The sequence below is a fragment of the Urocitellus parryii genome, chromosome 5 (assembly GCF_045843805.1).
Source record: "Urocitellus parryii isolate mUroPar1 chromosome 5, mUroPar1.hap1, whole genome shotgun sequence".
NCBI classification, from domain to species: Eukaryota; Metazoa; Chordata; class Mammalia; order Rodentia; family Sciuridae; genus Urocitellus; species Urocitellus parryii.
The window spans coordinates 106,760,757-106,773,875 of NC_135535.1; the positions used below are offsets into that span (position 1 = coordinate 106,760,757).

General features: G+C 40.5%; 1 protein-coding gene across 1 annotated transcript in view; it reads left to right on the forward strand.

Annotated features, from left to right (window-relative positions):
* The window catches only part of LOC113192964 (antigen WC1.1-like), a 186,353-nt gene that overhangs the window by 159,024 nt on the left and 14,210 nt on the right, over nucleotides 1–13,119 (forward strand). The window contains exons 19-21 of the mRNA XM_077799083.1: nucleotides 5,774–6,082; nucleotides 10,436–10,744; nucleotides 10,836–11,153. Of these exons, the coding sequence (XP_077655209.1) occupies nucleotides 5,774–6,082; nucleotides 10,436–10,744; nucleotides 10,836–11,153 (936 nt within the window). The remainder of the gene's footprint in view (nucleotides 1–5,773; nucleotides 6,083–10,435; nucleotides 10,745–10,835; nucleotides 11,154–13,119) is intronic.

The following is a 13,119-nucleotide window of genomic DNA, read 5'->3' on the forward strand; positions in this document are numbered from 1 at the left end:
GAGAAATCATTTTAAGTTGAGACCTAAAGGAGGAATTGAGGTCCAATGCAGGAAGAAAGTAGAGCATTTATCTGTGTAAATACTGAGGTGGGAGGACTATGGTGACCTTGAGGTATGGATAAAATCCCATGATAAGCACAGCACAATGCCTGATAACCTGGATGGGAATGATGAGCTCAAGTCCTCTCCAAGGCATGGCCCCAATAACAATCTTGTTGAAAATCTGTTTGTTAATCTTCTCCTCTGCCACATCATGGGGAATGGCTGGGAGATAAGGGGCCTGGTCTCCCCTTATTTTGTTCTTGAATTCATCTCCTCACAGTCCCAGTGGTCTTGGTTGATACTACCTCCTCTGAGCCTTTATCCATATGCTAACACAAATTAATATTCCCACTTCATCCCTCTCCCAGAAAACATTCCATGGGGCCTGTTGGAAATTGGAGATTATCATCTTCCAATTTCTTAAGACCTATAATGTCCCTTTCAGTTTCATGTTCTCACAAAAACCTGGCTGTCCTCTGAAAACAATGATATCTTTATCATTAGGAGGCTCTGTGCTTCCCTTTCATCAGGATATTTTTTGAGCCAAATCTTAGAATAAAAATATTCTTGCTCTCACATGTCATTTTCAACATTTTTTTCTTTTTCTCTGTGTTCAATTACTTGAAATTTGCCCCACGAGGTGACACCAGCTACCACTTCTGTTGGTGTCACCCTCCAGCCTGGTCACTCCCCCTTGTCCCAGTAGGCTGCAGTACCAGCCTCACCAGGCTCCTCTGTCTCCTGTTCCTGGTGCTGCCAGCATCCTTGAACACAACTGAGATAACATCCTGGCCTCTCCTTTCCTGGTTTTCTCCCTTTGAAGCACTTTGCTCCCTCCCACCCCATCTCCATGTATAGCCACACTATTGACCATCACTACCTGTCCAGCTTGAGATCTTGATTGCATTATTCCTTCTCTGTTTCCTTTTCTCCTTATGGCACATATGCTTGATGCTCCTTTTCCAGATATTTCATCCTCATGCAGATTTCAAATGTTCTCCCTTATCAGTTTCCCAGTTTTCCACTCTCCTCATGATTGCACATGTTCTTCTTACCCTGCTTAGACAACATGATGCCCCATTACAATCCTTCCCCTTCAAGTACACTCAACTCCCTTGTCTCTTCATTACCTGTGTAATGACAAGAATGGTTGTGTCAACTACTTAACTCTTCCCTGCCTGCACTAGACTAGGCAAAGACTGCTGAATCATGGACAAGTGCTGTGTCTTGTTGTAATGTGAAATTATCCTGCTAGTCTCTTTAAATCCAACCTCTGATGGACCATCCACAATAACCCCGTATTCTAGTGTGCTTCTCTCACATGTTCTCTTGCCTTTTCTGTAACCGTCTACCTTGCCTTTTCTTAGATGTCTACCTTATTTTTTCCTCATATGCTCACTCTGGCTTATTGGTTGTTCTTATTCTGCTTTATAGGTTTGCTATTTCTGTTCCATTAATAAATTTTAGACACATTCTTGGTTGAACCTCAGACTCTCTACTCTTACTTACCTATCCTGCTTACCCAGATGTGTATTCTAAAGATGTTGGATGGAATATTCTATAGATATCTGTTAAGTCCACTTGATCTATAATATTAGTGTAATTATGGTATATGCTTGTTGATATTTTCTCTGCATTCCAAATCGATTAATGAAATGGGATATTAAGGTACCACTACTATTGTATGGAAATGTGTTGTCCCATTATATCCTATGACTATTTTTTTAATAAAATTCTGGGTTCTTTTCTTTGGTACATATTTATTTGTAATTATTATATCTTCTTGATGGTTTATTCCATTTACTAATACATAATGACCTTCTTTGTCTCCTCTGACTGATTCTGAAATCGTGTTTTTCATATATGAATACAGCTACTTCTGTTTGCTCTTAGGTTCCATTTGTTTGCAATATCATTTTCAATCCTTTTCTTTTCAGTCTATATATGTCTTTGCCTCTCTGGTGAGTATCTTGCAGACAGCAAGTTGTTAGCTCTTGATTTTTAATGCTGTTAGCCAGACTGCATCTTTTAATTTGAGAATCAGACCACTTACACTCAGAGTTATTATTGAAGGGTTTGTAGTAGTTCTTGTCATTTTGTTGCTGTTGTTGTTTCTGGACAGTTTGAATAATCTATGGTCATGTCCTTCTCCCCTATTCATTTTGGAGCTTTAATGATATACTGAATTGATAATGTTTGATTTTTTCTTCCTTCTCAATTGTTTATCTGCTCTTCTAATGAGATTTATTCCTTCCCATGCTCTCAGTAGCTAGGTTGTCTTGCTTCCTACAATCTTATGTGTGTAGGATTGATACAGTGTAGGATTGATACAGAACCTTCTACAGTGCAGGTTCAGTGGTTCAAATTTCCTTTAATATGTTCTTCAGAGGACTTATTTTTCTTTTATTTTGAGGGATAACTTTACTGAACACAATCATGTAGTTCACAGTTGTTTTCTTTCAAAGTATTAAGTACATCACTCCATTCCCTCCTGGCCTTTAGTGTTTCTGTTTATAAATCTGTCATATGAGGTTCTTCTTAGTAAGCAGCCTTCTTTTAATGAAGTGCCTTAGTGTGTAGGTGTCCTATAGTGTTGAAATTAATTTGAAGTGGACATTGTAGGTTGTTTCTCTGTGGCTTCTTTGGTTGATAATAATGGGTTTTGAAACCCCAGGTATTGTGTCAGAGCACATCTTTCTCTGTAGTGCTCATACAAATGTGGTCCTTCTGGTAGTTCAGGCATGTTGTTATAGACAGCACAGTTTGTAGGACATTCTCTCTGTGGTTATTTTCCCAATATTATTTTTTACTCTTTGGTCTGACGTCATATGGCAGCAACCTGTGCTGAGGTCATTCAAGGCACTTTTTCCACAACATTTGAATTATTTTTCTCTAGTGTTGTTAAGCTGGAGATTGTCCAGGAGCAGGAGTTATTCCTACTTGCTGGTGGCTCATCAGCTGTGGATTTCTCTCTTCCCTATTCATTAAGTTGAAATATCCACCAACACTTCAGCAGGACTAGGTCATGGCTTTAGTAAGAGTCAATGTCTCTACATTGGCTGGAGTTATAACTCAGTGGCCAAGTACACATCAAACATGTTCAAGGTCCTTCACTTAAACACCAGCATAACTCAGAAGCAAACAATGGAAGTAACCAACATAAAAATAAAATTATGGACAAGTGCTGTGTCTTGTTATAATGTTAAATTATCCTGCTAGTCTCTTTAAATTTGTGATTCAACCTCTGATGGACCATCCACAATGGCCACTTAATCCCAGAAGCTCAGGAGGCTGAGCAGGAGGATTGTGAGTTCAAAGCCATCCTCAGCAACTTAGCAAGGTCTAAGCCTTGCTAATACAAAAAAGGGCTGTTTCAAAATACAAAAAAAAAGGGCTGGGGATGTGGTTCAATTGTTAGGTTCCCCTAGGTTCAATCCCTAGTACTAAAATAAATAAATAAATAAACAAACCAGCTATAGAAATACAATAATAATCAATTACACTCAACAAAACTAAAACAGCACTAACAATAGATAAAGAGAAGAACAAATATAGAATGAACAAGAGAGTAAAAAATTAATAAAAGGAAAATTAATTCAAAAAAAAAGATTAAAGATGGAAAATGAAAGGGAAAGAAGACGGGGAATTTAAAAAGAGGAAGAAAAGTATTTGTCACATTAAAAAAAGGGGGCGGGGGACATTAACCAGGCAGTGGCACTTGCCTGTCATCTTAGAGACTCTGAAGCCTGAGGCAGGAAGAGTACAAGTTCAGTACCAGCCTAAGCAAAAATAAATAAAATTAGAAAGGGCAAGGGGTGTAGCTCAGAGGTAAAGTGATCCGGGTTCAATCACCAGTACCAGAGAGAGAGAAAGAGAGAGAGAGAGAGGAAAATGAGAAAGAAAAAGAAAAATCCATTTGAAGAATTAAAAAACAAATTAATTAAATAATAGTAAAGAAAATATGATAAAGCATAAAGAAAAATATATGTCAAAAATTTCTCCCAGCCAAAGTATTTGCACTGGAGACACCTTTCCAGGTCATCTAATATTTAAATACACCAGGTATATGGGGGTCAGTTGACTGCAAAAGAAACCAATTGCAGTTCCTTTCTCTTCCCACCAAATATGCTGTATTTGGGGGCAATGTATTGGCTATACTGTGCTCCTCATTTCCTGTCAAGGAGGTTAAGGGAGTGTTGACAAGACAGGCCATAATATCCCTGTGGGTGTTTTGTCTGGAAACCTGGAGGCATGTCAAAAGTCAAGTCAGCCCTTCCTTCAGTTTGCAGACCCAATAAGTAGGCACACACGTGCTTCAAAGGCCTCTAGAAGGTGCCCACTGGGATATGAGAAGTGTCCTAGCCATGGTGAATCCCTGGAAAGCCTGTGGAAAATAGTGTAATCCCTGGAGAGGCGACATGGGAATGCCATGAATTGTCAGATGACATGTGACTGGAATTACTCTTCTCCACAGAGGGTGAGACAACTTACCAATAAGACCTCCATCCCTCCCCTGCAATGCAGTGCTCTCAGGGTGTTTGTGACAGGCACTCTTCCTATCTTGTTGTACAAGAGTACTCTCTCGCAGAATAATTCCCCAAAATTGATCTAATGCTTGTAAGAACCTTGTGTTTCTCCTACAGCAGGTAAGACTGCTGGTGCTGACACCATCTGGGTTGTCTGGACTATCCAGCTAACCTTATGCTTGCAGGTTGCTTCCCTCACCCAGGCAGCTAGAGATGAAGTTGTAAATTGCTTTGTACTTTTCTCTGCGCTGCCTTTCTGCTTCTCCATTCTGTTTAGATTTATCAAACATAGTTTGATCAATAGATTTTTATAGTTCCTCTTTTTATTTTCTCAAAATACTACTATCCCTTTTTCCTTAATCTTTTTCACTCAAAGAGTCACAACAAAGGTACCTCTTTTATGCTATTTATCTCCATACCAAAAATGCCTATTTTTGAATATTAACAACTCCTGAAGGATAATTTGTTTGGGTAAAAAAGTAACATTCTATGATTCCTACAGGAGCTGAAGGTCAATATCTGAAATCATCTTTTTTGAAAACTTGCTCAATCTACCTAAAGTGAGTCAAGTTTTGACATTACATGTCCAATCTGAACTCTGAAGCCTAGAATTATTGGTGAAATATTTGGAGACAAACCATGGTCCACTCATCTTTCAGAATTCATGGCTGTCACCTGAGGTTTCTGATGATCTTATCCCAGTTCCGTATTCTATCCCCTGTGCTCTGGTCCTCCCACATCTCAGGCCATTGGCACTCAAGTGTGTGTGCTCTATAAGAACCAATCAGATGCTGGCCCATTGACTTTTAGAAGTCATTCAGAAAAAGACGATTTTAACTACTCAGGCTAGGAAACCTGACATTTCTAGAATTGCGTTATCAGATCCTATGAAGAATTCCACAAATCATAAGTTTAACTATGATATCAACTACCTAATAACTGCTACCTGAGACATCTAACTAGATTATATTGTCTTCAATCTCATTTCTTGTTTTTTACACAATTAATTCTCCTACTTATTTTGGTAGGAATTGAAACTTAACTGCTGCCCTGGTATAAACATCTCCATATCTTACACAGCAAGTTCTGCAATCTGAAAGCGAATTCTATCAACTGATTGGTTGAGGGAGGGAGTACCACAGAATAAGAATACTCTTCTCAGTTCCTTTGTAAATACAAGCATTGACATGATTCTTTCTCCTCAGGGACCCCACAGGTCCGCCTGATGGATGGGGGCAGTCGCTGTGCAGGCAGAGTGGAGATCTTTCAGAAGAATTCCTGGGGCACTATGTGTGATCAGGGTTGGGACCTGAATGATGCCCACGTGGTGTGCAGACAAATGGGTTGTGGAGTGGCCCTTGATGCCATGGGCTATGCACAATTTGGGGAGGGATCAGGGCCCATCTGGCTGGAAGAGCTGAAGTGCACAGGAGAGGAGGACCAAGTGTGGAAGTGCCCTACTGGGAGGCAGCACTACTGCTTGCATGTGAGGGACGCAGGTGTCATCTGCTCAGGTATGGTCTGCATTGCTGCTTTCCCGGTGACTTAAACACTCAGACCTTTTTGCCCACCCAAGGACACCATTTACCTGGTTGCTCATGGCTAAAACACTCAGGGATCACTGGGCTAATTGGGCTGTGCGAAATAACCACACAAGAGACAGAAATACCTTTTTCTTTGGGGGTGCTGTGACAGCTCCCCTGACCTTAAGGGTTGAGAGAGAGAGAGAGAGAGAGAGAGAGAGAGAGAGAACCCACATGTGCTGATCCTTTTTATTGAAGAGAATCCATTCAAATGAGGCAAGGGGTCAAGTTATAAGGGGCTGAGTCTAGCTTCATGATGTCCACTGTCAGCAGTTTGACTGATATCTAGGAAGGCCATACCCAAGGGCACAGTAAGAGAAGGGCACTTCCATGGAACATTGTTATCCCAAACAGGGCAAGGGGTAATATTACAAAGGAACAGGTGAGCATAGGTCTACCCATGGGGATGTAGGAAAGCATGCCCATGCATGAAGACACAGTCGCTCGCACCCTAGAAGACCAGGGCTGTCCAGATCACAGCATGACTGCCAGGTGCCACACCGGGCAGCAGGGGAGTCAGACACAGTCATGTGCTAGTTCTGCCTCCCACACTGCATATTCTCCACTGCCTAAGAGAATGAAAATGACCAAAAGTGTATATCTGATCCTGGGGAAATAAGAGACATTGGACTAAGAGGTCCCCATGGACACTGGGTGTTTGAAGTAGCAATGGCTAATGGGCTTCATTTAATTATTTCTTGTAAACCTCCAATATTGTCCTTTCCCTTCTCCACAGCCATACTTGAAAAGATAGGTTTTGGTTTTGTAGAATCATTCCACTTAAAATCATCTCCATAAATTACCATGAATATCCCCTTTTCAAAGGATAGACAAGAATGAGACTTGCTTTTTTCAGTTGAATTGAGATTTTTTGCACTGGGTTAGTAGGAGTGTGGGCACAGGGATAGGATTAAACACATTACAGGGGAATTTATGGATTACTGAAAACTTGGAAATTCTTCTTTCCAGATTCAGACATCACAATTCTCAGCTCATTGGCAGGAAAGGCCAGAGAACTATGAGTGAAATGCTCTGAGTCACAGATTTTTCTTCCATTATTACTACAACAGATCCTCTCTACACTTCTTTTCCAAAGCAACATCTATATACTTGGGAGATAAATTTAACCCTGTGTTGGCAAATTAATGTTGAATGCAATAAAATATTAATGCATATTTATTATGGTAAAATGTTTTGGTGGTTTAGGACTCAGACCAGGATGGTTGTTCCATGATCTCCCACACCACATTAACTGTTATTCACACACCAAACTGGCTTCATAAGAGACAATAGACTAGGTGAGTGCCTGCTTTTACTATGGTAAAAAGAAAAGACACATGAATGAGGAAGAAAGATCAGAATTGCCCTTTCTCCAACCTCAAGCAACCTAGCATAAAGAAAAATGCATTCTTGAAGAATTAAAAGGGAATTAAGCCCAGACCTTAGACTTGAAACTCAGGACTAGGCCTTCCACAGTGAAACCTGGTGCCCAGCAGAGCCTAACAACCCTATCCCCATGCCAGTAACCTCACATTGAGACTCTGGAACTGTATTTTGTTGGGCAGCAAAGAGACTGTCTCTACCACCAGTCCTCCAATCTCTAGCAGAAGAGGGGAAAGCAAGACTTTCTAAGGATCCAGGCACAGTGCTGGCACAGCACTTTGTCTTGGAGTTCAGTGCCAGGCCTACCATGATAATACCCAGCACTGAGTAGGAATTAGAGGCCTCAAACATAGACTAGAAGTAACTGAGCAAGACCTGTGTGCTGGTGAGACAGACTCAAGAAGAGCCTGCAGCACCTGTGGCTGGTTACAGGAGTCTGGAGCCTTGAGTCCACCTTAGCAGTAGGTAGCTCATAAACTGAGGGCCTTGGTCCCTCCCCACTTCTGAGTTACCTCAGCAGGCTGTGGCTTCAAGGTGTGATATACCATTGCACCATTATTGGCCACAGGACTTCCCACCTCATTCCTCCTCAACCCCTGGTAGCACAATAAGAAGAGAGTTAGTTGTCTGCTTGAAGGTGAAAAGTTATTTGGGCGGTTGTGATTGGGAGCCTCAGGTTCTTATCTCTATCTATTATAATACAGCTGTCAAGGGTGAAAGATAAAGACTCTCAGACATCAAGAGAAAAAAATAAAACAAACAAATAACATATAAGGATGTCCCAGTTCTCCTGCTGGCAGACTTCTCAATGGTAAACATATAGGTCAGAAGTGAAATGAAGAAAAACCTGCCAACCAAGAATACTGAATCCAGAAAAATCTATCCTTTAGAAATAAAGGAGGTACAAAGACATTATCAGACATCCTGCCCCCCACCAAATTACCATATGATATAGCAATCCCAATGCTGAGCATATGTCAAAAGGAAGTGAAATCACTATGTTGAAGAGACATCTGTACTCCCATGTTTATGGCAGCACTATTCATATTAGCTAAGAAATTAAAATAATCTAAATGTCCATCAGCTGATAAATGGATAAATAAGTGAAATACAATGGGATACTGTTTAGCCATAAAAATGAAATAAATCCTTTCATTTGAGATAACATGCATGGGTCAGGAGATCACTAAGTTAAGCGAAATAAGTCAAGCAAAGAAAGACAAGTATCTTATAGCCTCACTGTATGTCAAATATGTAAGAGTTGACCTCATAGATGTTGAGAATAGAATTGTGGTTACCATAGACTAGAGAGTGTAGGGAATGGGAATGGAAGGCAACAGACTGATCAATGAATAATGGGTTTTACTTAAATAAGTTCTGGTGCACTGTGGCACAGGAGGATGACTATAGAAAACAATCATGAACCACATTTCAAAAGCTAGAAGAAAGCATATTGGAATCTTTCACCAAAAAGAAATGAAAAGTTTTTCAGGAGAAAATAAATGCAACATATACATGTGTCAGCATATGAATTTACTCCATTAATATGTACACTATGTCATTAGGTATCACTTAAAATAAATTTGAAAACTAAGGAAAATACAAAGGTGATATGATATGGGGAAATTATTTATATCTGATGGAAACAATGATACAAGAAGAGTATATTGGAAGGTAAGTTTGAAAAGAATGGGACATGGAGAAAAAAAATTTTGTGATAGAAAAATCTTACAATATCTGAGGGATGGCCTTGGTGGGTTGACAAAGAGCACCTAAGAATTACCTCAGCATCACTTAAGACCCTGGTGTGGGATGAGCAATCTGTGTCCATTTGTGTGAATTTTGTATATCCCTCTGGCACAAAAGGAGAAAAATGATTTGCAGGAGTGACTTAAAGCTCAGGTATTGAGAAGGTCAGAATAGAGGAAGAAAATGTCCATTGGATGATACTTTCATAAGAAGATTGAAACGTGCCCAAGGAAGCAATATATCTATAGAGCAAGAGATCAGACAAGGATATATATGACTGCAATTTTTAATTTACTCGAGTGAGAATGATTCCTATGAATCAATAGATTTCTGAAGATGCAATTTTTCCTTCTTTTTCCACTCAGTGACTCACAAACTGCCTCAGTCCGGCTACAGCAAAATAAGGGGGGGGGGGGAGGCAGGGGGTGACGGTGACGAGCAACTTGTTTAGATTGATACAGCAGGAGTGGGAGCCGTTTATTGTAGGACAACAGAGATATTTATACATTCCACACAGCTTATCTTAATTAGCATAAACTAGATACAGCAGTCAACCAATAAGAAAACTTAATGGCTCGCTGGTGCCACCTCACAAACCACTCCCCCTGGCAAAATACCAGGCGCCATCCTGACTTGTTTACAGACCCTAACATTTCTCTGGCAAAATGCCAGGCACCATCCTGACTGGTTTACAGACCTTAACAACAAACTTCAAAGGACTTAAAACTGGTCTTCTCCCCACTAGATGTAAAGCTCTTTAAATATACATACGCAGCACCTAGAAACATTTCTGGAATGTGGCAAATTCTGAAAAGATGTTAGTATTGTAAATAAGAAAATATAGAAGCATACCCTCAATATTGTCTTTTTAACCTCTCTTCTATATCAGACCTGGGCAGAAAGTATAGATTGTGTCTCCTTTGAGGACTTCTCTGCCACATTTTTATTCTTTCCTGATCAGAAGCATCTTTACCCATACTGAGTAAATTCCATTTTGATGACTTACTTTGAAAAGAAAATTACTGAGCAGGTTATTTTACAAAGACAGAATTCCCTTCTTCAGGACATAAATTTACTATCACACTGCAATTCCATATCTGTAGCCAGATGCCTCCCCAAGATACTTATTGCACTGGTTATTTTCTTCCACAGGATTTGTGCGGTTGGATGGAGGAGGTGGACCCTGCTCTGGGCGAGTGGAGGTGAATTCTGGAGGAGGATGGACTCCAGTACCTTATAGGAATTTCACATTACTCACTGCCCAGGTCATCTGTGCAGAGCTGGGGTGTGGCAAGGCAACATCTTTTCTCTTGGACCTGCCCCTCAAAGAGGCCAGTGAACAGGTCTGGGCTGAAGAGTTCCAGTGTAAGGGATGGGAGCCTGAGCTCTGGTTCTGCCCCAGAGTGCCCTGTCCTGCAGGCAGCTGCCAACACAGAGGGGCTGTGCAAGTCGTCTGCTCAGGTGAGACTCACAGCAGAACTTTAACCTTTCTGCACACTCTGTTGTGGTTACAAATGTGAGGTGTTACTGAAATCCTGTCTTCTCCTGCCAGAGTACACAGAAGTCAGGCTCATGAAAAATGGCAGCTCTCAGTGTGAGGGTCAAGTGGAGATGAAGACCTCTGGAGGCTGGAGAACTCTCTGTGCCTCCCACTGGAATATGGCCAATGCCAATGTAGTTTGCCGTCAGCTGGGCTGTGGAGTTGCCATCTCCACCCCAAAGGGAGAGTACTTTGTGGAAGGAGGAGATGAGATCTGGAGAGACCGATTTCACTGCTCAGGGTCTGAGTCCTTCTTGTGGAATTGCCCTGTGACTGCCCTGGGTGTTCCTGCCTGTGCCCATGGAAACACAGTCTCTGTGGTCTGCTCAGGTAAGACAGGTCAGGGCTGACAGGATGTTTTTGAGTGACTTGTCTCTAAGAGCAGACAGCATGGAGAGCAGACTAAAAGTGAGACATTCCTTGGTGAAATATTGTTCTTCTCAATGATCATTCATGTTTTAGGCCATGTCAAGGGCGTTTTTCAGAGGATTTTTTTTTATTGACAAAGGCTATTGATTAATATTACCTATATAAACATTACAGAAAAACAGTAAGATAAAGAACATCCAAATATCTTCTGCAAAATTTTCTCAAATCTTAAACTTTGGCTACCATATTTGCTTCAGACTTTTTCTATTTATATATATATATATATATATATATATATATATATATATATATATATATATATTGTTCTTACTAGCTATACACGATAGTAGAATGTATTTTGATATATTATACATATATGGAGTATCAATTCTCATTCTTCTGGTTGTACATGATGCAGAGTTACACCAGTCATGTAATCATATATGCACATAGGATAATAATGTCTGATTTATTCTACTATCTTTCCTACCCCTACATCCCCTCCCATCCATTCATTACCCTCTGTATAATCCAAAGTACATCTATTCTTCCTTAGCCCCCTGCCCCTTATTGTGAATTAGCATCCACATATCAGAGAAAACATTCGGGCTTTGGGTTTGGGAGATTGGCTTATCTCATTTAACATGATATTCTCCAGTTCATTCCATTTACTGGCAAATGTCATAATTTCATATTCTTTATGGCTGAGTAATATTTAAATGTGTATATATATATTATATCTTCTTTATCCATTCATCTACTGAAAGGCACCTAGGTTGGTTCCATAGCTTAGCTATTGTGAATTGAGCTGCTATGAATACTGATGTGCCATGTGATTTCAGAATGCTGATTTTAAGCCCCTTGTGTATATGCCAAGGAGTGGGATAACTGGATCAAATGGTAGTTTCATTCTAAGGTTTCTAAAGAATCTTCATACCACTTTGCATAGGTTGCACCAATTTGCAGTCCTACCTACAATGTATGAGTAGACCTTTTTCTCCACATCCTTGCCAATATTTATTGTTATTGTATTCTTGATAATTTCCATTTGTCGCATTCCTGGCAACAAAAGTACTCAGGGTCACTCCAGGGAAACAGGGCTGCACGAAATAACCACACAAGAGACAGAAATACATTTTTCTTTGAGGGTCCTATGATGGCTCCTCTGACCTTAAGGGTCCAGAGAGAGAGAGAGAGAGAGAGAGAGAGAGAGACAGAGAGAGAGCATGCTGACCCCCTTTTATGAGGAGAAGCCATTCAAATGAGGCAAGGGGTCGGGTTTCAAGGGTCTGAGTCTAGCTTCATGAAGTCTACTGTCAGCAGGTTGACTGACATCTAGAAAGGCCACACCCAAAGGCAGAGCAAGAGAAGGGGACACACAAAGGGCATTTCCATGGAACATTCTATCCCAAACAGGGCAAAGGTGTAATATCACGAAGGACCCATGGGGCTGCAGGAAGGCATGTCTACGCATGAAGACACATTTTGCTACATTTTTACAACTTTCAAGATGGGGGCCACCCTCTACTTTGATGTGGCCAGATCATGGGAAGTGACTGACAGAGCCTCACCAATCAGAAAAGGAAAATGCTGGTCACATAGTGCGATGGCTTCCCACAACCATTCCTACTGAAGTGAGAGGAAATCTCTGTGTAGTTTTAATTTTCATTTCTCTAACTACTAGAGATGTTGAATATTTTTTCATATATTTGTTCACCAATTGTATTTCTTCTTCTGTGAAGTGTCTGTTCAGTTCCTTTGCCCATTTATTAATTGGGTTATTTGGGTTTTTGGTGTTGAGTTTTTTGAGTTCTTTATATATCCTGGAGATTAATTCCCTATCTGAGGTGCAGGTGGCAAAATTTTCTCCCATTCTGTAGGCTCTCTAATCACATTCTTGATTGTTTCCTTTGCTGTGAAGATTTTT